This window comes from Nycticebus coucang, chromosome 9, assembly GCF_027406575.1.
Source record: "Nycticebus coucang isolate mNycCou1 chromosome 9, mNycCou1.pri, whole genome shotgun sequence".
NCBI classification, from domain to species: domain Eukaryota; kingdom Metazoa; phylum Chordata; class Mammalia; order Primates; family Lorisidae; genus Nycticebus; species Nycticebus coucang.
Window position 1 is genome coordinate 25,072,619 of NC_069788.1, and position 24,940 is coordinate 25,097,558.

General features: G+C 36.5%; 1 protein-coding gene across 1 annotated transcript in view; it reads right to left on the reverse strand.

Annotated features, from left to right (window-relative positions):
* Nucleotides 1–24,574, reverse strand: part of HCRTR2 (hypocretin receptor 2) — a 106,636-nt gene extending 82,062 nt beyond the window's left edge. The window contains exon 1 of the mRNA XM_053602254.1: nt 24,089–24,574. Within this exon, the coding sequence (XP_053458229.1) occupies nt 24,089–24,311 (223 nt within the window). The 5' untranslated portion in view covers nt 24,312–24,574. The remainder of the gene's footprint in view (nt 1–24,088) is intronic.
* Nucleotides 24,575–24,940: the final 366 nt, after the last annotated feature.

The following is a 24,940-nucleotide window of genomic DNA, read 5'->3' on the forward strand; positions in this document are numbered from 1 at the left end:
AACTTACAGAAGACGTCTATCATAATTTTCACTCTCATCAGCTTCACAACTCCCTCCATATTCATGCATGCACACAGTATGGCAGCAAGCAGAGAGAGACGAGATTCCTGTTTATTATCCAAGTAAAGAAATTGCAAATGAGGGTAGAACAAAGGAGAGCAAGATGGCAATGATGATTGCTTTATTACTTAATCTTTTGATCTTTTAGGCTTATTTCAAATACTAAAAACAATATAGCTCATTCTAGTTGAGTTAGAAAATCTTCTAATTTGTAGAGGAAAGACTTCAATACTAGTCCAGAAGGCTTGCCATGTGAACTTCATAAATTTAAATCTGTATGTGCTCATAAACTTGACATCATTTTGAATTAACTTTGAAGAGGAAAAGCTGCCAACACTCAAGTGGGTAAAAGGGAGGCTGACACTCCACTGGAGCTCACCATTGTCAAATGTTAGGCATGGATATCCCAATTCAGAAAGGAGGGATGGGGTGAGGGAAGTTATATGAGTTAAAAAAAAGAACATTGGACTGGAGACTAAAGACAGGGCATAGTTTAAAATTATCTTAAGAATCTGATGAAAATCTTGAGGATTAGGGAAAGGGCATAGTGGTCTCTCTGGAAGACTAGGTATTCATGAATGAGATAAAATGAAAGCAACAAAAAATGGACAAATTAAAAATAAAGCAGTTCAATGAGATGTAAAATTCAAGCGAGAATTAAGATACACAGTAGAAGCAATAGAAACTGGACGAACACTGTGCAGAGAAATGTTTCAGAAAGCAGAAGAAAAAAATAATGAGTTAAAATTAAGTAAGAGAAAACAATAGAACAGAAAAAGATGCAGTTAAAGAATTAACTCTTCGTATCTGCAATTATAGGATCAACGAACAGAAATATTTTCTAAACCTAAGACTCAAAAATTAATGTAACTCAAGATAAATGCATTCATACATTTTCAGCTAAAAGGAGTGATTACCTGAGAGAGCAAAAACAGGTTACATCTCAAAAAGGAAAAAGAGCAGGTTTGACTAAAATTATGTCTTCACACCACTTCATACCACTAATGCACAAAGACTTTTGGACAAATATGTACACAGTCAGATTATAAAATTTTATGAACAAAGAGTTTTATGTTCATCCTTATGTTCAGTTGCAAAACTAGTGAAATTATATTCTTTGATGGAAATGTGAATTTGGGTCCATAAAATCAATACGTATGTCAAGATCAAGAAAATACTAGAAAAACAATATTAATAACCTATGATTAAATATTAAAACAAATTATGTTATAAAATAATAACAATTAAAAAAATACATATGGAACATAAAGGACATACGTAAAGCTATTACACAAAATAAGATTTATAGAATGTATAATAATATTGCACAAAATTCATTGATCCTGTAATTGCAGACAGGAAGAGTCAAAATTATAATAACTGTTTTGGCAAAAATCAGAAATTATTCTATAGCTTTTAATTTAGAGAGATGACCAAGGAAATTATTAAGATATGTTTGGAATCATGGGAAATTATTAGCAGGACGAGGATGATAGAACATTTTCTTTCTGAAGCAAAATGATAGATTTAAAGAAAACTATTAGTAGAATTATACTCATGAAACCTACCTTCCAAATCACTAAACATATTTTTAAAAAATATGTGAAAGGAAACAAGTACAAAAATACAGTATTAGAAAAAAGGACATTTTAAGAACATCTGAATTCACCTGTAAATTTTTATAAAAGGATCCTAATGTATACATTTCATCTTGGTTCTGCAATGAGGTGGACATAACAGGTAGAGCAATCTGATTGATGGTGGCACTCATTTGGACAGTGAGTGTCAGGGCCAGGTCTGTCCAGCCCCACAGATCAACCCTTAGTCATTGTCCTCTACTTATTCACATTCTCAGCACAAGATGTGCATCTTTTTAATGTATTCTTTCAGGTACTGAGCACATGGCTAGTACTCAGTGAATAATTTTGTGATGGATTTAGATTTTTGACTGATTAAATCCTTATCTTATGAATTTTTTTAATTAATAATTCTTTAATATTTAAGTACATTGAACCTCCAGTGCTCACATTTTCCCTGATTTTTCTTTTCTTTTTTTTATAATTGACTTTAAAATTTTTTATTATGAATTTTTCATTTCATTCATCCAAACAAGGGAGAAACCTGGAATTTTAATATAATATTTTTCTCAAATTATCATTATGATGAGTTTTTTCTTTACCCTTAAATTATCTTCAAATTACAACTTCTTGTTAATTGTCTTCCCAAATAAAATAAATGTAATGAATTTGAAGTGCACATAAGAAATGTTGAACAGTGCCATTCCCAAATGCATAATTGTATTTTGTATTTATCGTCCCATTGCCTTTTTTTTTTCTTGACACATAGAATTAATCACTACGAAAATCAGTCCAACTTATGAATTAGAATATGTATGGTCTGGGTGGATAGATTAGGAGAAGAAAGGACATAATTTTACTGATTGAAATAATTCATGTTAATGAATTAGAAAGAAAACAAAGTCATGAGTTACTTGTTTCCCAGCAAGCACCAACATTGCCTGAGACAGAAGGTCACTATTTATATTCCTGTTCAGTATTCAATCCTTCACTTTGTAAACATGTGTGATTAAGTAGTCTTCAAATTTTCAAGGACAAAATGTGAACTAACCCCAACTTGGTGACTTGTTAAATTTAAAAAAATTAAGAAGTCAAAGCTACAAAGTCCTCATTCATAAAATGAGAAAGTCGGGCTAGATGGTAGACAAGGGAATTTCTGCTTCAAGATTTGTAGGGGCCATTTGTGGTTTTAGCCATTACAGCATCCATTTCCCATTCTCTTATTAACAGTAACCTAATTTTTCTTTCAGAGACACATTCCCTCCAAATGCAAGTATGAGTATGCACATTGGCATTGAGCCACGCTGCTCCTAATCTCCAGAAGTGGGCATGGGGTTCAGAGCTGGTCAATATAGACCATTATTTAAATTTAGCCATAGTTACTTAAGTATAGTAATAAGGCCTGAGCAAAGCCAAATAGATTCCATGTAAACAAATCCTAGAATGTAGGCTTAAGCACCTAGGAAAACCAGTCCTATAACCAGTTGATTATAGTATGTTATAGGCCTGGAGTGTTGGCACAAGAAACTTGAAAACGAAGCCAGTGGAAGAGTGGCAGTGTGAGGACCACTGAATTTCTCAGTTCCTTGAATCAATAATTCTTCTCTTTTTCCAATTCCCAGACATTTATTTATTGTTAATCTGGTTTGCTTTTTATCCCTTGAAGCAGGACAAACTCTGGATAACACTATGTACAATAATTCTAAGACCCTGGATACCAGCACTCTTTCCTGATTCATTACACAAAGCCAGTGAGGGAAGTTGGAAGTTGCAAAGCAGGGACACTCAGGATGCTAGTGGGTGCTCATATGCCCCAGTCATGGTCCAGGTTTGAAGTTAGGGCTGGGGTTAAGGCTGGGTTTGAGGTCAGAAAGGGATTTAGAGGCAGGATTTTGATTACAGTGAGGGTTAGAGGTGGTTTACAGTTAGAACATGCACTCCAGATAGATTTAGAGATAGTATAGTGGTTAATTTTAAGGTCAAGGTAAGAATCAAGATCAGTACTAAATTTTGAGGTAGATACATGAAAAGAAATAGGTCTATGGCTAATGTCAGGATTATGGTTAAAGATTCGGTTAGAAATAGGTTTGAAGTTTGATAATTATGGGTGAACATTAAATGTGGAATTTGGGTAGAGAGAATTATGGGTGAACATTAAATGTTAGTGCTAGGGTACAGAGACAGTTTAGGGTTAGTTTTTAGTATCAGGGTTATGGATGGGATTAAGGTTCTAGGTAGTACTGGGAGTTTTGTTAAAGCTTGGTTTGGAGGTCAGTGTTGACTTATGCTTCATCTTATTTTTAGGTCAGGGTTAGGATAGTGTTATAGACAGAATTAATGTTTTTGTTCATGTTAGAGGTAGGTTTAGGGTTAGTCACAGGACTAGGTTTATAATTAGATTTACAGTCAGGTTGATAGTGGTAGGCTAGTTTTAGTGTTAGGGTCTTGGAGACAGTTGGGGTTTGGGTTATAATTAGTATTAGAGTTAGTTTTGAGGTTAGTTTGGGGTTAGGGTGATAGTGTTAAACATAGAGTCGTGGATAATATTAGGATTAAACTTGTTGGTAGAATTGAGCTCAGTGTAAGGGTTGGGGTTCAAGATAATCTGTGGTTATTTTTTGACTGAGTTATATCCGGAGCTGTATTTAGAGTCAGGATCAGAATTAGCAGTCAAATTGGAATTATTCAAAATAAAATTTAGGGTTAGATAGGTTGGAATTTAAGTTAGAGTTAGATGTGAGTTTAGGATGAGGCTAAAAAGTTATGGTTAGGGCCAGTGTTGAAGGCATGCTTGGGGTTAAGACTAAGGTAAGAGGCAGGGTAAGAGTTAGGCTTAGAGTTAGTTTTACAGTTAGGTATAGATATAGATTGTGGTTTATTTTACATTTGGAGATAGGGTTGGGGTTAGTATTATCATTAGTTTTAGAGTAAAAGTGAAGATCAGATGGAATTAAAAACAGAATTAAAGTTAGCAGGGGAGTTGTTCGGTCAGAGGTGAAGTTTAGAGACAGGGTTGTTAATGACTATAAGTAGAACCAAGTTTAATGTTAGTGTTATGGTTTTCTTACTCTTAAAGCAAAATTTGAGGTTACTGAGGGAACAGCATGCTTCTTTCCTCATTCAGTTACAGCATCCTGCAGACCACCTTGGGTGTCCATGTATTTATCTTTCTTATCTTCATCTCTGCAGAACTTTAGCGAAGAACAACTTCTGAAGAACACCAGTCATGTCAGGGAAGAAAGGTGGTCAGAGCTTCTTATTCTCCTTTTTCTTTCTTTTCCTTTTAAACTCATCTTCTCTCTCCTTCCTTTTCACTACCTGAATAATACAGGTTGATTCCTTCTGCTTTAATTAGTACTTTGCAATACAGTCATTCGAATCTAGTGAATGTGAACAAAATAAAGCTCATGTTGTAACTGGGAAGATATGTGAAAGGCTGGGTTTGATAATCTAAAGATTCAAACAGTATCCTTCTGGGTTCCTCCATCTGTTTGTATCTCTGGAAGCTGCTCCTACTATATCCTTCTACTATAATGGTATCTACATTTTTGTGTGGCAAAAGGAAAGATCTTAGGCATCTCTAAGTATAATCATCCCTAGTAGCAAAATCTTAGGGGAAAAACTCCCTCATATCTCATAGTGATATGTGAAACTTAACAGAAAAAGTCGGATTATTCCCTTCTGAACTGAACTATGGCCCCCCGGCTGTAGAAGGGAGATGATTAGGTATTTCTGCCTCTGTCCCCAGCAGCTGGGGAACAATGATTGATCTTCCCTGTCCCCACATCTTCATGGGGTGGCAAAAGAACAGTTTCCTAGAAGAAGAGGTAGTTCTGTCAGAAGAAGGGAGAATGTGAAGAAAGGGGAATTTGGTTACTGGCAAGAGAAAAGCAGCAAGTATCTACCACACATCCCTGAATTCTTAAGGTTCTAGACATTGTTGAGATACACAAGATTGTGTTCCTTGTGACAATCTGCACTTGTCTGTGCTTGTTCCAGTTACTCTCTCTCTGATTTTAATTTAAGCTATTTCTAGCTTTATCTTCAATGGTTACCTAGAACAACTTGCTCAATGCACCACTTTCCTCAGGATACTTTTCACTAAATACATGTTAAAAGCTGAAGTCAGTCCTCAAGTCATTTAGAGATGCTTCTTTTTCTTCTTTTGTGTTATTACTTGTTTGTATTTCCCTCCTTGAGGTGTTTCTTATTACGAAGTTCTGTCCTTTAAAAAAATCAATATCTCATTGATGTTTCACTTTTTCTGTTCCGCGTTGTTGCTGGGTTTCCACTTCATTCATTCTTTTCTCCTTCTTCCCTTTAATACAGAAAGTGAATTATTTGATAATTATCATTTTCACAGAATTCTTGGTGACAATTTTACTGGAAAACACAATGTCTAGAGAAACCAACGTGTTTCTGTATCATTACATTCTTAATATTTTATATAAATCACTCTATATTTGTTATTTAATCTAATTTTATCTTTCTGTATGATAATGTTTTCATTAAAAACCTTAATTTTTTTATTTCATAGAAATCCAAAAGGCCAAAATCTCTTTTATTACAAAAGTATCAGAATCAATGATAAAGGATTTTATTAATTTTTCATTGTTTTAGTGTCCCCAAAGTGATATCTCCATATCTCCATCCTACGGAGTGACAAAGCATTTAATTAAAGACCAAACTTGTAGAAACTAAATATTGTGAAGTTGAGAAGAACCCAAAACTGAACCTCACAAGTTAAATCCCAAACTATTTATAACCTTATTTATCATGTTTGTTAAAATTGAACTCTCATATTAATATTTTGAGTCCTGCAATATTGATTGTGAAGTAGAAATAACACATAAAGATTAGCTAGCATCTCAGATATATTTTTTAATTTACAATTTATTAGCGAATCCCCATATTTAATTATATATTAAATCTTTTTTTTGCAGTTTTTGGCCAGGGCTGGGTTTGAACCTGCCACCTCCGGCATATGGGGCCGGTGCCCTACCACTTTGAGCCACAGGCACTGCCCTGTATTGAATCATTTTTAAAATTCCACCAAATGTTCTGGGTTTCTTAGTGACATGTTTGCTATATTTTTAAACAAAATGGATTATAATATGAAAATGCATATTTAAAATGAACTCTACTTCGTCTACTACTGTTTTTCAAAGATAAAGTCACATTGTTAGTTACTTAGCAACATACAATATTTTCTCCCATTAGAATTTTACATTGATGAATTGGCAAATAATCAGAGTTTCCAATAATACCCTATACATCCCAAATAGCCTAAAGTATTAAAAATAAAGCTCAATCCTTTAACCTAACTTAGAGACTCCCATTCTAAGATTTTAGGATTCTACTTTTCTTTTCCAATAATGTTAAGTTAATAATATTACACACAAATGTAGGAAACAATGTTTGTTTTTATTTTTTTTTATTTACTCTTTTTTTTGTTTTGGCTTCACTATCTATGACAATGAGCAAGTAAGGGGATTCAGACAAATGAAACAAAACTTTTCTAGGGCACTATTTTTAAATCTGTTAGAAAAAATAATTCTAGTGTTACAGGGACAATCTATTTGAGATTTTTCTCTCATTTTTGTTCCATGGCTGACGCAATAGGAAGCTGAGAACCAGTCATCACGGAGGAACAGACCAGGAAAAAACATGAAAAGAGAAGCCAACAGTATTAACGTATCCATTCATGGAATTCACACTGTAATACTGTATTCCTAAATTCATCAAATTCGTGATGCCAACCTAAATAGGTCATTCGTGACCTATTTTAAAAATCAACTAAAAAGAAAAGAGTAATAGAAAACCAAACTAGTGTTTGATGAGAAGTTTGGAAATGATACTTTAACCCTGTCTCATAGACACACAGGAGAATGGGGTGGGTTGGAGCTGTGGAAATTCTTCCATAAACTGATTTTGCCAGAAACTCCCAAATTTTGCCACTTGGAGGAAGAGGGGGAGAAATTCTCTTAAATCCAAAGATTTTTTTTTTTTGTCATTCTGAGAATACTAAAACCTGGAGATAACAGAAGTTTAGTTACTTTGCTCCCTGCCTCTAGAGCATTTCTTGCTTTTTCTTTCCCTTTCACAAGAGAAAGGCAGAGATATGTAGGACTTTCTGTGCTGATGGCTCCTTATCCATTGAACTAATTTTATATATTCGTGGTCCTATATTCCAGCACTCTGGGTCTCTCTTATAGAAGACATCGTATCATTATCCACTTCAATTTATTATATTTCTGTCCTTCCCACTCCTTGAGGTCAATGATGACAACTTTTTAACTTTTGCTCCTTCTATTGTCAAGAAGAGTGCCTGGTAATTAATAGACGCTAAACATTTGTTCAATGGATGAATGAATGAATGTTCCCTCGCTATTCAGATTTAGTTTGTATTTCTTTAAAAGTAGCACACCTCCTGATTATATCTCAGCTGAATGTCAGGATGCACGCTGATAGATGTGGACATTTTCTTTCAGAAAATGGTTCCAGGCTGGGTGCAGTGTCACACATCTCTAATCCTGGCAGGTTGGGGCAGGAGGAATGCTTAAGGCCAGGAGTTTGAGACCAGTCTAAACAACATAACGAAATCCCATTCTCCAATTTTTTTTTTTTTTTTTTTTTTTATCAGGCCTGGTGGCATGTGCCTGTAGTTTCAGCTACTCAGGGAACTGAGGCAGGAGGATCACTTGAGCCTCAGAGTCTGAGGTTGCAGTGAGCTATGATGATGCCATTGCATTCTAACCTCAGCAACAGAACAAGAGCAAGGCCCCGTCTCAAAAAGAGAGAGAGAGAGGGAGGGAGGAAGGGAAGGGAAGGGAAGGGAAGGGAAATAGAAAATGTTTCCAAAGGAATCTGTCCCTGTGACTTTACAGTTATTATCCAAAAGACTTTGGCATTTTGTTTTTCACTCTTTAATTTTTTTTTTAATTTAATTTAATTTTTATTGTTTGAGTTTCATGGAGGGTACAAAAAATTAGGTTACACTGATTGCATTTGTTAGATATAGTCCCTCTTATAATTGTGTCCCACACCCAAGAGGTGTGCCATACCCCGTGACTCCCCATCCCTCTCTCTCCTCCCCCTCTCTGCTCCCTCATTCCCCACCACACCCCTTGTCTTAGCTCATCTACTGCCTTCATAGTAGAATAGAGTACATTGGATTCTTGTTTCTCTATTCTAGCGATGCTTCATTAAGATCACTTTAATCTTAGCACAGATCCTGTTTTTGTATGTTTAGTGCTTAAGCTCAAACTTTAAGTGTTTAATTATTAATATTGAACAGAAAACTGAGCACATAAACTATAACATATACTCAGACTATAGAAATTAACATATAATTTTTAGAGGCTGCTGCAAAAGAGAAAGGCAATTATATTTAGTGAAGAATGAGTTTAAGATGTTTTATCAATTGACCTTACTTATCAATATTCAAAGTAGACAGAAAATACTATCTTGGGATATAGGTACAGGGATGTGTGTATTCTCAGTGTTGAAGACAATGGTTTCCTTAGTAAAAGCTTAGATAGATCCTAAACATTTTTGTTGAAACAAAAATGAAAGCTTTAAATTTGAAAAGCTGAAATTGAATATCAAAGATATTCAAATTATCTACTACTAATACCACTGATACTTCCTCAAAATACATGTAAATTTGCACAGGATTACACACACACACACACACACACACACATATATACACACACAGAGTTATTATCCCAGCTCTTAGAATGTCCTTTTTGAGTTTAGTTATATAATTAAAAATATATTGTTTGATACATACAGAAATAAATCTATTCTATATTTAGGAAAAAAACCAGAGATTTACAATTTCCAAACCTGAATTATTAGAGTTTAAAGTGGAAATGTCTCTTCCCTAACCTACTATAGCCAAATATAGCTCAAGTCTTATAAATCTTGCACAATATTTTGGTATCACCTACTCTTTGGAGGTAGATTATTTTCAGACTCCAAAATATTGAAGAAAGGAATAGGTAAACCATCTGTCTACAGTAGATTGGATGAAACGTGCTAAAGTCTTACATTTTCCCCTCGTTTCCATGTAGAGGATTAAGAATATTTTTATGAAATATTGCATTTTAAATATATTGGTGCAGCAGTGTCTTTGGGGGCAAGTTTTTATTCTTTGTCTAAATTCTTATTCTTCTAGTATTTTCATATGTTCGATATTATTGCTGACATTTTGGTATTTTTAGACTTTCCTATAATCCTGGTATCTATTTTGTGACCAAAAACTTCTGAACATTTATGATTTAATAAATCAGAATCATGAGGTCTAAATCAGAGCCGTCTTCCACAATGTTTTTTTGTAATGTAACACTTAGTTTTTATAGCAACCTTTCAATTCTTTCCAAGACATAATTGATTAGCTGCGTTTAATTAATAAGCATAGAAATATGTGTGTAAATTTTATTTAATGGCTCAAGGGACCACCCAGTAAAATGAAGTGACATTCATATTAATCCCAAAAGACTGTATTCATATAGAAAACCATAAATTAGGAAATACAGCACAAGAGTTTACTCTACTGATTCTACTGTGCAGTGACTTCTACTTGTGGGGCAGGCGACCCACAAAATAAAGAGGACCAAAGAAACAATGTAATGCATCAGAGGAGATTGTCTATTACTTGAAATTACTCAGACAAGTTCTTGAAAGGCTATGTTTTACATTTTAGTGTGGCTGATGTTTAATTATTTATGCATCTTCAAGCTGTCATACAGTTACCGCTTCACCATTTTTGGCATAATTTCTTTTCACTCCTTGGAATTTCTCAAAATTGTAATCACATATCAATAATACCTCAAATGCTACCTCATCAATGAAGGAGTGCTTCATACCCCACGTCAGACTGTCAGACTCAACTCTTCTCTTCCATGCCCTGACACTTGGCACACACCTCTTCAGGAACTCTGATTCTACAGGGTATTGTTCACAAGTTAATCTCCCCCCACAAGATTAGAAATTCCTTGTAGGAAAGGACCATGCCTCATTCACTGCTGCATTTCCTCCACAGAATGTAATAGAACAGATTACATGTTGTGGGTGTTCAATAAATATGTGCTGAATGAAATAAGAAAAGGAAATAGCTCCAAATTAGATAAGGCCTAGAAAATCAGTGTGCTGGTGCAGGAGGCATTGTTTTTGTGTTCACCTTTTGCTGCTGCAGTTGGGCCGAGCCCTCTGCTTCTGCTGTGTGCTGCTTTTACCTTCTTTTGGATGGTAAAAATGTATTTGTATTTGCATGACTTCAGACCAATAATCTGGAGATACTTCCATTGTTGCTGATGATAACTCACTGCTCAGGGCAGTCTTATGAGCTCCTGTTCCCCCAGAGATAAAATCTGTGCCTGTCAAGACTCTGACTCTTAGATTCTTCACTCCTCTTCCACCCTAGAGCCTCTGACCAGGTACATGAAATGAGTTATAGATAACTGAGGCAATGGTGATTAGTCACGGAACACAAATCCTTTTCAGTTGAGTTTACCAGAAAATGTGTATGAGACATTTTGTTACCCTTAAATGACGCAGATCATATTTTTCAATTTGCTCTGCAGTCTAGCATAGGTATACTATCAAAGGAGGAATAAAAATGGAGAGCAGACACTGCCTTTATTCACTGTCCAAAGATGCAAAGGCCAAGTGATAATACTTAAAGCTATTCATTCAGTCAACTAACACAACAGCAGCTCTCCAGGACTAAATTTTACTACCTGACCTCCAAAGAAACAAATAATAGGCCTGTCACCCCAGTTGTTATAAGATTAAGTAAGACAGACACTTGGGTTGAAGATTTATATAATTAGGGCAAGTAACAATCTGCAAAAGCCTATTCTGTAAATTCTATTGTCATTTAATGATTCGAAATACTGAGAAATATTAATAAACTTGATTCAATTGTTTCAGGGTCTGCTAGAGGTAGCAAGATTTTCCTTCTGTGGGCAAGATTGCACTTTATTTTGTTTTGTTTTTTAGTTTACAATTGGATGGCTATTCAATAAAATTGAAGGCCAGAAATAGTCAGGAGTGATGTTTCTTTTATTTTGTACTAAAGTATCTAGAACAATGCAGTTATTGTTGACATTGGTATTGTGTTCTGCCAAAAAGTGTGATTTTTCCCCCAATTATCTGCATAGTCCAGAGTCTCGGAATTGGCAGATGCCCCTAGTAATGAAAGGGGATGACAGAGGATTCCTAAAACTGAGCCTCTACAGGTTGGAAACATCTTGAGCCCAGGTGGGCATAGGTTTCGCTTTATTTATTATAGTAAGTATAGATTTGTGGTAATATGCAGTCACAGCTCTTTTACCTCATTTGGGACATGGACATGTGTTTCCTTAGACTTATATAAAAGCAACTAAGAATTATTTTGAAAGAAAAAGAATTCAAGTGAGGGTTTTTCACATGACATGCTCTTCTCAGTTACTACAGAAATGTAGTATATTATTTGGAAGAATCTTGGTATATGTTCCTCAAGAAAATAAAATGAATCTGGCACAGTTTATAAATTTTATTTGCTTATCATGAAAAGAGTATGATAGTTTTATGGTTTCATGACAGTTTCAAGATCACATAGCAATGTCAAAGGGGTTTTAGTGCCAGGCAGGCATTTTTCAATGGTTTCCCACTTCTACATTGCTGGTGGGAATGCTAATTAATACATTCCTTTTGGAAAGATGTTTGGAGAACACTTAGAGATCTAAAAATAGATCTGCCATTCAATCCTATAATTCCTCTACTAGGTATATACCCAGAAGACCAAAAATCACATCATAACAAAGATATTTGTACCAGAATGTTTATTGCAGCCCAATTCATAACTGCTAAGTTATGGAAAAAGCCCAAGTGCCCATTGATCCACGAATGGATTAATAAATTGTGGTATATGTACACCATGGAATATTATGCAGCCTTAAAGAAAGATGGAGACTTTACCTCTTTCATGTTTACATGGATGGAGCATGGAAGAAAAAGTATCCAATGTACTCAGCCCTACTATGAAACTAATTTATGGCTTTCACATGAAAGCTATAACCCAGTTATAACTCAAGAATAGGGGGAAAGGGGAGAGAGAGGGAAGGGAGGGGGGAGATGAGCAGACGGAGGGCGATTGGTGGGATTACACCAGCGGAGCATCTTACAAGGGTACATGTGAAACTTAGTAAATGTAGAATATAAATGTCTTAACACAATAACTAAGAAAATGCCAGGAAGGCTATGTTAACCAGTGTAATGAAAATATGTCAAACAGTCTATAAAACCAGTGTATGGTGCCCCATGATCAAATTAATGTACACAGCTATGATTTAACAATAAAAAAAAGAAAAATAATAATTAGAAAATATTTAAAGGATGTGTTACTTAACGTATAGACCACAATGATTACAAATGTAACTCAAATTATTGAAATTTTATTCTAAATATTTATATAGAAGAATTTAAAGCCTACGATTCCTAGTTTAAAAATGTATTTATATCTAAACTATTACTCCTGATGGAAGTATGACACTTTAATTCATTTGGTAGCTAAATAATGCTATATTCTTCCTACTGTTGTAGGTACTGAAGATATACTTGCAAACAAGAAAAATAAAAGAACCACCTTCATGCAACTTATGTTTTGCTTAGGGAAACAACAAGTAAACAAATAAATTAGCAATATAATTTCAAAAGGTAATAATTCTCTGACTATGTATTAGGATGCTATTTTAATACATTGGAGGTAGGCATCCAATCTTGGTGTTCTAAGAAAACTTCTGTGAAAATGTGAGGTGAGCTGAGCAGGAGCCAGCTGAGGGAGGGTTGGAGGGACTAGGTATTGTAAAGATGCTCAAGTAGGAATATGTTGAGTCTGTTGAAGGAAAACGAATTATGCTGTGATGATCAGTCACCCAAGAGATGCTCTTTCTTACCTGGATGTTAAATCAAGGGCTCATTCATCTGCAGTCTAGTTATCTTTTTTAGTTTCCTACAGGGTGGAAATCATGTACTCAAAGGATAGTCAAAAATATGTCTTCGCTTTTGAAATTCAAGGCCTTATGTCCAGTTTTTAGCAATTTTAATGCTTAAAAGATAGTTTATTAATCCTACTTGAAAAAATTAGGGCTTATTGATCACATTATTCTTATCGAATGAGTTTGTGTATGTGCAGATATAAGGGATGCATGTGTTTTTATTTATATGTTTCCAAATTCTTAAATTTTTATCTTCCCCCTTTCCACTACGATGATTTGGCTTCCTGTCAGTGACCAGTTGTAAACTTCTTTATGCCTGTAGAAGAAAAAAAATAGATGTCTATGTGTGTAGAGTAGAGTAATCTTCCTGACTTTCAGGAATCTCTGAGTCACATCATCGTCTCTGATGATTCAAAGAAAAAGAGTATTTCTAGGTTTCCATGCATCCAAAGTATAACTCAAACCCAAGTACATAAATGTCTCAATAATGATTAAGTTCTTTCTCTGTACCATCCAGTGACAGTTGTTAGTGTATTTGTTTTCTGCCTTTCTTTTTTTTTTTTTTTTGTTTTCTGCCTTTCAAAACTGAGGAACTTTTATACCAAATATTTTAATTGGAAAGATTAAGGTTTTATTTACTTTTTAATAATGAAAGTTGTCTAAGTTTCACACGATAACAAAATGGTTTCTTAAGCACTTACTCAGACCTTGCTACCCCTGTCCCAGAAAGATTAGCAGAAACCTCACGTTTTAAGAAAGATAAATTGCCTTCAAAATAGTATTTATGAGCTAGATGATTTTCTACCAAAGTGGATGACTCATCAAATTCATTCTGAATCGATGAATTAAATTATTAGAGCCGGTGGCTTTTTGACCCCATTTCTAGCAATGTAGTGATAAAATCAAAGCCTCATATGGTTACAAACCACATGTCTTATAAATTCATTTTGGAGCCACTGAGTAGGCAAAAAAAGCTCACTGAGAAGCTAGAAAAGATATTGCAATTTTTAATCATTGTTGTATTTCCATTGTCAACTAGAGATAGCAAATAAAAGCTTTTAAACTAGCCACAATTTTATAAATTTTGAAGTGTGTTACCATGCCAACCTGTACAGAAATACTCACTGAAATTCCCTAAGGGCTGACCCGGAGACAATGTAACACCTTCATTCACTATTTGACTGAAATAAATGTCCTTTAAAATCAATTTTTAAGTGAAGATATTTATAAAGTTAGAGATAATTTAGAAAAAATGTGGATCTAGTTGGAAACTATTATGTCACACATTTTTCGATTTTTGGATTTTAATGTGAGGTCAAAGCATAATCTAAAGTGAGTGCTGACAAGGAGTATGTGACCCATTGAAAACCCCAGAGGCAACTTATTACAAGAATGATCCTAGTGAAAAATGGAATGTTGGAAAATATGAATCGAAGTATAGCATGCAAGATTCATAGGAATATCATCTAGAGAAGACATAATTAAAATATTTTAAAGAGAAATTGCTTCTCAAATTTGAATATTTGTCAGTTTTTCCTCTATGCATTCCTCCTTTCCCTTTTATCTCTCTTATTTTCTTTTCTCTTTATCTTCTCACCTGCTCCTTTCCTTTCTTCATTTCTTACACAGGACGTAGAAAGCCTCCTGGAATAATTATCTGGAGAATTTGGATTATGCTTTTCATTGTCAGGTATTTTTTTTTTTTTTTTTCATTAAAGCGGCCTCCCAGCCTTGATTAGATGGAGCAAAGAGGACGCAATTTCCAATGTGAAACCTTCACTAGTCTTTCTCCCTTTGGATTTAACCTCTACATCTTCTTCAGAATGCTGTCAAGGAAAGCACAAACCAGCCAAAGCACTCTTTTTAAAATCCCTTAACAACTCCCCCATTAATTACAGTGTCAAAGCCTAGATTTTAAGAAAGGTACACAAGGCCTTTTAGGGCTCAACTCTTATCTACTGCTCCAGCCTCATCTCCAGACTCTCCTCATCTGTACTTTACACAGGAGTTACCCAGTTGCTTAACATTCTCTTCATAGCTCATTCTATTTCACGCCTCCTTGATTTTGCTCATGTTGTTTCCTTTGCTTAGAACATCCTTACCCAATTTTCTTCACCTGGGTAACTTGAATTCATCTATTAAAAACCAGTTTAGGTGTCATCTCCTCCTGAATCATTCTCTAATCCTCCAAATGAAGCTAAATGTTCTTTTCATATGTTTTCACTATATCCTGCACACCCATCTATCATAGCACTTGCCCATCTATCATAGCACTTGTCACATTATAATGAAGGCATCTCTTCAACCAGAGTGCAAATTCCTTGGATTCTATTATCTTGCTACCTTCAATCCTAGCATAGTGATTGTTACAAAGTCTCCTAATATTATCAATTATTTCTCTTATAAGAAATCTAATATTTAAATGATGTATGTTTCTTTTAAAAATTTTTTATTAAATCATAGCTGTACACATTAATGCAATCATGGGGCACCATACACTGGTTTTATAGACCATTTGACATATTTTCATCACACTGGTAAACATAGCCTTCCTGAAATTTTCTTAGTTATTGTGTTAAGACATTTAAAGGATGGGCAGAGGGAGGGTAATTGGTGGAACCACACCTATGGTGTATCTTACAAGGGTACATGTGAAACTTACTAAATGATGTATGTTTCAACTTATCTTAGTAGTATACCATCTTAGCAACTACACAACAGTGCGAATACCAGGAAGTGACATTGGAAACCATCTTGGAAACTGGTTACCACAGAGTCCCTGAGTTGAGATGGTGCATAAAACACAGAGGATGCCTCATGTCAAATCACAGATCATGGACAAAAAAGATTCTCCAACCCACATCATACATTAAATGAGCAAGAAATAAACATTTGTGGTGCTAACCCAATGAGAATTCAGCGTTTTCATACTCTGATGGCATAGCCTAACTATTCAGATAAATAACCGTCTACAAGAAGATGTGTCTACAGAAAAAGTCTGATAATTGAAATAACTTTGAGCATCCTAGAACTTGTAAGATGTAAACTAAAAGATCATTATTGTTGTTTTGTTTTGTTTTGACAAGTTTATGAACTGTGTTAATGTGAGTTTGTCTTCAGAGTATTGACAAAATCAGCTATTAAAGACAGCATAGCTGAAGTCCAGACAAAGGTAATTATATCACTTATCCTGGCCTCTTGAAATAGAAGAAATTGGCAGGCTTTTCCCACAATGACAAACAACCACTTGGTATTTCTGTGTGCCCATGTTTTTCTTCCACAGTGATTTTAAATTACTTCAAGTACTTGAGATTCTTCATTAAAAAGATACACCTCATAAGGTTGTTGTGAAAAATATGAGTCAGAATGTGTGACAATATCTTTTGAAGACTAAAATACTATATACAATTCAAACATTGTTCTCTTGTGTTTAATATTGAAGGCAGATTATTGGCGAAGACCCAGTAATACTCCCCAAATATATTTTAGAGATAAAATAGACATTTACTTTGAGCAATTTTGGTTTTGGTGATTGCTATTGTTTATGAGGAAACAGTTTCACTGGCAAGGAATTTAATGTTATTTTAAACATCTATCTAATTCATTTAAAAGATCATTTCTCATTAAGAACAAAGCCAAAATGAACAAATTTTATCCTCAGGGTCAGCTATTCAAAAAACTACTCACATATATCTATATATCTATCTAATATATTTCATTTAATAGTATCTTAGATCAGTGTCTAAAGGTCATTTCTTTTCTGGTGTGCAACTAATACCTCTTTGTACATATATATCATTCTGTTCTAGGAACATTATCATGTGAAATAAAAATTGATCTATCCGGGAAAGTCAATAGAAATTTAAGGTGCGTGTAAGTAAACATTAATTTAAAAAAAATGCACAACAGAAAGAAAAACAATCTAGATTATTTGAAGTCTTAAGAGTTTAGTCCCTTAGTCTTAATTTTTGTGTAAAGATAGCACTTTCAATAACAAAATAATTTTTGGCCATAATTATCTACCTTTTTTCCCAGTGAGTCACCACCCTGAACAGGTAAAAGCATTTTTGGCAGCACCAATTTTACCTTGAAATTTTCTCTTGTAAAGTAACCCTCGCCTGACCTTGATTAACTTATCAAATGAGCTCATCCTCAGAACTGAAGAACTATAGTCTATCAGAGAAATAGCATGGCCACGCGCCAGAGTCACCCTGTAAATCGTCTAGAGGACACGTCGAAGCGCCACTCCCTCCCTCCTTTCTTCTGTGCTTCGCGCTCAGAATTAGAAGCTTGGGAAAGAAGGAGGATGGAGTGACAAAGTGAGTGTGACTCGGAAACTGCACATTCATACTTGAAACCTGCTGTGCTTCTTACTACATGACTTAACTTCAGAATAAGCTAAATTGCTCTTTAAATTTTATTTTTCTTAATTGTAATACACCAAAGTTCCTCCCTATGAGTTTGTTGTGAGGCATCAAGGAAATACATATCTGTGAAGCCCAGCATATAGGATTTTATAATATATATAAGTGCGTATAATGACATATAATCCCATACATGTATGTTTGTGGTGAGAAGAGGAACTGAAGAGAAATACCCTCAGCTTCACTGATCATATGTCACTCATTGAACCATACCAGTGAGCCACCACTCAACAAGATTAGCATCCCTAAGGGCATGGGATACATCAGAATGCTATAGGAAAAGAGATCCTAGTGAAATTACATCAGTAATCGATGTTTCTGAAATGCGAGGAGCTGAGTGAGAATTAAGAGACTCTGGAATCTTAGCATAGCTACTGCACAGGAAAATCTTGAAATATAATCTAAAATACAAAATAATGAAATTTTATATAAATACATATTATATAATTGCATGAAAGCTTTACTAAAATCCAGAAAAAAATTAGGGTGAATAAAGAGGAAATGGTTAATGGGAACAAAATAGTTAGTAGGGCTTGGCGCCCATAGCTCAGTGAGTAGGGTGCCGGCCACATACACTGAAGGTGGCAGGTTCAAGCCTGTCCCGGGCCTGCTAAAAAACAATGACAATTGTAACCAAAAAATAGCCGGCCATTGTGGTGGGTGCCTATAGTCCCAGTTACTCAGGAGGCTGAGGCAAGAGAATTGCTTAAACCCAAGAGTTGGAGGTTGCTACTCAGGAGGCTGAGGCAAGAGAATTGCTTAAACCCAAGAGTTGGAGGTTGCTATGAGCTGTGATGCCACAGCACTCTACTCTCTACTGAGAGCAACATAATGAGATTCTGTCTCAAAAAAATGAATAGTAGAATGAATGAGATGTCATATTCAGCAGCTCAGTAGATTGAAATAGTTATACAACATATATAATTTATGCATATGTTCAAATAAATAGAAGAGTGAAATGGGAATGTTCCTAACACAGAGAAAAGATAAATACCTGAAGTTATGGATACCTCAGTGCCCTGACTTTATCACTACCCAGTGTATGCTTGTGGCAAAACATCCCATGTTCCTTATAAATATGTACAACTATTATGTATGTATAATAATTAAAAAATTAAATAAAATTTAAAAAAACTGGAGCATTATGTTTATATTTGAGCTTTATAGTTTGCCTTTTTTCAAAATTAGTATTTTTCCAATTATTTCACTTTTTAATATAGTTTTTCAAATATAGGAAGAATGAATTACATTCAATTATCAGTAACACATGGTACTCTCATCATGTGCCCATAATACATGTTGCTGTTACCTGGGAGACAGATATTCATTTAAAAAGTTACCATTCTGATTTTGTTCAAGCCAAAGATATGATTTATTTTACCAAATAAGACTAAGTGGTCATGGTTTTAGCAAAAATGCAGAAGCTTTAGTTTAACTCTCATTATGAAAAGCATTTGTTTTTTGCACTCTATACTTAAAATGCCCAACATGTTTAAAGCTTAATGGCTGGCATTACCTTTTATTATCACTATTCATGATTTTTATTTATTTATTTATTTATTTATTTTTTTGGTTTTTGGCCAGGGCTAGGTTTGAACCCGCCACCTCCGGCATATGGGACCGGCGCCCTACTCCTTGAGCCACAGGCACCACCCTATTCATGATTTTTATTGAGTCGGTAGAGATGAGTAATACATTTTCTCTAATCTTCTTTTGTTTCATACATAGGAAAGGATGGGTTTACAAACACACACTGAAGCAACTTGGACATTAGGAAAAGCAGAAAAGAAAAGTCTCCTAGGCTAAGGAGTAGCAGGAACTTGCAACTCTGCCACTTACCCATTTGAGACATAAGACTACCTCTATAGGAAGTCACCTTATTACAGGTATTTCCCTCATCCCACCCACCTAATTTATACTAACTATTGTTGGATAAATGCCTTAATGGACAATATTCTTTAACTGATTTAAATTAAATGTATTGCCCAAGAGAGTGCATGTGCATATGTGTGTTTTTTAAAACATTGGTAGTGACAGACTAGCCAACTACCAGTGACTAATAACTCAAAATTTTAAATAAATGAGAACTACTATAGTCAAATTTAACCTGGGGAGGGACAGAGAAAAAAATTATCCCAGAGTTTGGTATGACTTTCACAGAGAGGTGGAAGGAAGGAGATGGATGAGTAGAGCTACTATAGAAAAAATAAAAAAGAAACACGTTCCAAGTCCATTTTACTCACACTTATTAGGAAAATAGGCATTGAGAAAAAAGGCTAGAGCAGAGGCCATAAAGAGCTTACAGGGATACAGCCTGGCCATGGAGGCAGAAGATGGCTACAAACCACATCATAGAGAGATTTCAGTAGTTGAAACAAAGGGATAAAAGTTGGCATTAATTAGTACCTACAATGTGTCAAGAAAAAAAAAGTGTGTGTTTGTATTTCTATACCTCTATATAGAAGCTATCTTCACCTTTTATACTGAAATGATTGTTACATGGCAGGTCTTATCAACCTTAATTTACAATGAGAAAAATTAGACTTGGAAAGTCCAATAACCAATGGGCCTATAAGAAGCAAGAGCCTAGTGGGACTGAGGTCTACGTGTACTGAGTGTCATTCCCATTTGCCATATGGAGACAAAAACAGGGATGATAGAAGTATACCAGGTGAAACTTCTGATATCTTTGAATGCAGAAGAGAGGCAGACATTTGATCATTTTTTATAAGTATTTAATGTTTGAACTAACTAGAACACATTGCTCCCACCAGTTTCTACTCAAGGAACCTGGAGTAAAAAATTACATCAATTATATTCCTTTGCATTTCTCCAAGAGTTCCTTTCCACAGAAATATTAATTTTAAAAATATTGCTCAAAACGTGCTGCTTGAATAAGTGAATGTAACTACTCGACTATGGTAGATAGACTTAGGAATAGGTGATAGGTGGCATATGCAGATTCTGGAGAACATGAACCTTACCCCATGTTCCTTCCTAGAAAAATCCCACCATTAGACGTGCATGAGGATTTTTTTTAGAATGTAAATACCCACACGATTCTATAGACATTTTTTGTCTAAGAAAACTATCTTCTGTCTCTGAAAGCAGCATTTGACAGTAGGGAGGGGGCATAACTGTAGATGGAGTGTAGGGAGAAGAAAAAGAGGTGGGGATGATCACCTTGTTATTCTCCTCAGAGCACACTCTGATACACCACCTCGCGAAAGGACTCTGTAGGACTTCTAACTGATGGCATTATATTTGTAAAAGCAACAAGATTGAACTTTTACAGGTAGTCAGTTACATGAAAGTGAAAATGGTGAAAGGCCCCGAAGGGTCAGTGATTACATTGGCTGCCTACACAGTGGTATTTCACCTTCATATGCAATGGTGCCTCTTTATCTTGCATAAATAATATGACTTCTCATTATGCCACTCTCTGTGTAAAATTACTTATACCTGAGGGGCAAAAAAGCAATTCTCATTCTAATTCATTTTGCCAATTTGACAGTGACATCAAAGAGCAGGAAGTTGTCTGTGAGTAATGACACTGCTCATTTGTTTAAATGTCAAACCGAAACCTCATCAACTTTCACAGAATATGTCAGTAAAGAATGGGTTTCAGTTTAGCCAGAGAGGATCATTCCTGAGGAAAATAGCTGTCAGTTTCTTGAGTGCAGAGAGCTTTGAGTAATTTTTTTTTTTTTTAAGCTGAATGGAATAGGACATTTCAGCACTTGGGGCTGTGGACAGGGCTGTCTCCTTGACATTATGAAACAAGTAGACTTAACACAGTGGTCTTTCCTTCTTGAGACTAAAACTCCCTAGGTTAACTAACATGTATCACTACACTATGCAATTAGGATATAAAGACTATGTATTACCATATCTGTGAAGAGAAAAAAAAATGAACTAACAGCAGCAAAGGATAGCATATTTTATCACAAAGATTAAGCCTGAAATAAAATTAAGCAAGTCACATAGCTATGGTTTATAGCTATTCCTGCAAAAATGTCACTTTTTTACTGCAAAGCAACTGCATTCTTCTCTAGACAAGTTTTTGGTGGGTAGAATGACAGTCCCATTAACCCTTCATTGCATTTCATTGGCAGTGGACACTGATGTGGGGGATAACAGGAACCTATCCAATAGGCTTGCAGACATTCAGAGCAGAGAATCTATTCTGTATATGCTTTCTAGCTCTAGAGTAGAATAATAATGGAAAATTCTGGATCTGAGGTCAGAAGAAATGGAACTCAATTTTAATCATGTTCCCTATTAAATCACGTCATTTCTCTAAATCTTGTTTCTTCTTCTGTCCGATATGGGGATATTTTTGATGTTTAAGTGAGAGAGTGCATGTAAACATGTCTGGCACACAGTAGATACTCAATTTTGATTATTCAGTTTTCAGTAAGCATTGACTTAATGCAGAAAATATTGAAATATTGCTATGCTAGTAGCCATAGGTCTTAACAGCTGTAACCCTAAGTATGGATGACAAGAGGAGGGAAGCAAAAAAAAAAAAAAAGGAGGGGGGGCATGATTATCAACAAAAATATCCTTATAATAAGAGCCCAGTCATGTGTGTTTTCACTTTCATCTACTTTCCAGAATCCCAAGCAGAGTCTCTTTATTTTTACTTAAAAAATGGCTAAGGGAAAATAGCCTAAAATAATATAGACATAGTAAACTACAGTTCTCAGAGGTTTCTTGTCTCATCAAATAACATTCTATTAACTCTCTGGAGAATTCCTCTCATTCACGTACTAGCAGCTATTCTGCTAGCTGAATTGGTGGAGACTACTTTGAATGCTTCCTATCCAGACCAACACACTTAAGAAAGTAAGCAAAATAAGATTTTGAAACCCCATCAAGTTCTTTACCATTTCCCCTGCAGCTACAAATTGTTTTTATAACTGAAATCAAGAACGTCTTTTCCCGGCCTCCCGCGCCTCCCCTTGTCAGGTTAGACAGCGACTTCCTCCACACTGCCCTCTGCAGGTGAAAGGCCTCCCCGCCTCCCGCTCTCCGGCTCTCCATTCATCAAGGTGTACTCGTCTCCCATTCACAATTCATTTTAAGTTGACCCTCCCTTCCAAAGCTCCTTTTCTTGAAGTGGGTTTCCCTCCTGCTCTAATATGCTCCATGATCACAGTCCCCGTAAAGCCACCTCCCACCTGCTCCTTAACCTTCAGAAATTGGGGGGAGAGGGGGAGGGGCGAGGAAAGGTGTTTGCATACAGATTTAGCCAGGAATAGAGGGAGTTTCGCATGAAGCTTAATCTGATCTTTGAAAATGAAAACAAAAAACAGTTGATACAAAACATTTCCAGAGCCTGGAAATAAGCACGCTTTGAAGAAAGAAAAAAAAAAAAAAACTGGCTGAAGGGGTGAATGAATGAATGGAAGGATGGATGACTGGGATCCTGGGGTACTTCCCCGATGCCCCTCCTTCTCCCTGCTTCTGGCACGGCTCCTGCCTAATTCAGCTTCCGTGAGCGAGTGCGCTCCCCTTCTTTGCTTCTCCCTCCACTCGCTGCCTCCACATTACCTCTTGACTGGAGCCTAAACCTCCTTGCCACAGGGCACGCCACCTCGCTCACAAATGCTCTGTGACTTCAGCAGCCTGACAGAGCTCGCTCCTTAGGGGCGCAGCTGTGCGTTCTGCCAGCTCTGCCTCTCCCCAAAGCCCCCGAGACACCCAGCCGCGTTGCACACAAGGATGATTGATTCTCCCACACTCCATGAAATCCACCTGACGACCCCCGTGCCTCCCCTTTCCCTGCGCTTGTAACCTAGGTTCAAAAAAGAAACGCCCTTTCCCTCTTCTCCCTGCAGAAAAAAAAAAAAAAAAAGGAATAACCATTCTAGGGCTCGGTCCTGTTTCATAAAATCAGAAAACTTTTCATGTTTTTTTTATTAGGAAACCCCGCTGGAGAGAGCAGGGACCTCTTTGTTTGCATGCCAAGCGGAGGGAGGGGTCTTCGGAGCCTTTGCCGCCTGGGTCGGAGGGGAAGGGACAGCCCTGGACTCACCCAGGACGTTCCCGATGAGAGCCACGACGAACACGATGATGTACCCGGCGATCAGGACCCACTCATACTCTTTCGGGTGCAGGTATTCCCTCCACAGGTACCGCAGGAATTCCTCGTCGTCATAGTCGGTGGGGTTTAAAAAGGGCTCTTGAGTTTCATTCAGCTCCGGAGCAGATGACCAATTGCGACAAGGGAGGGAGTCCTCCAGTTTGGTGCCGGACATCACGGGCTGGAGTCCGGGTCGGCTCAGAGCTGCAGGCTGCTCCTCGCCTGCCCCATGAGCACTGGCGACTCGCGGAGGGGAAGGCTGCGCGGAGCGGCGACAGGGGGCTCCGGAGCAGAAAATGACGTGAAAAGTTCCCGAGCCAACGCCTCCGGAGGCGCACGCCGGCAACTTCGGCCGCGGCTTCGCTGTCTTGGCAAGAGGTTGTTGCACGGAGAAGGCAGGCGGCTGAGAACGCGGGACCCGGCGCCGCAGGCTGCAGCAACGACACCAGCTGAGGAAGCTCCCTCAGGTCGAGCTCAAGCTCAATTACTCCTCATTCCTGCACCGAGTCCGCAGCCCGCAGCCTCCTCCCGCGCGGAGGGAGAGCTGAAGCTGAAGGGGGAAAAAAAAGTCATGAAAATTAATTTATCTTTGAGGGTTAAATCTCTTTCTCTACTTTCTTTATTTTCATGTTCAGTTTCTATGAACCATACCTAGACATGGGAGTCTGTGGACGTGACACGAAGATCCACCCATGGTTAATTCAAGACATGATGCCTTTGCCTTTGTAATGCAAATATAAAAATCTGAGGCGGAGCCAGTGTGCTCTCCAAACAGAACACTGCAAAAGTCATTTCAGGCAAACA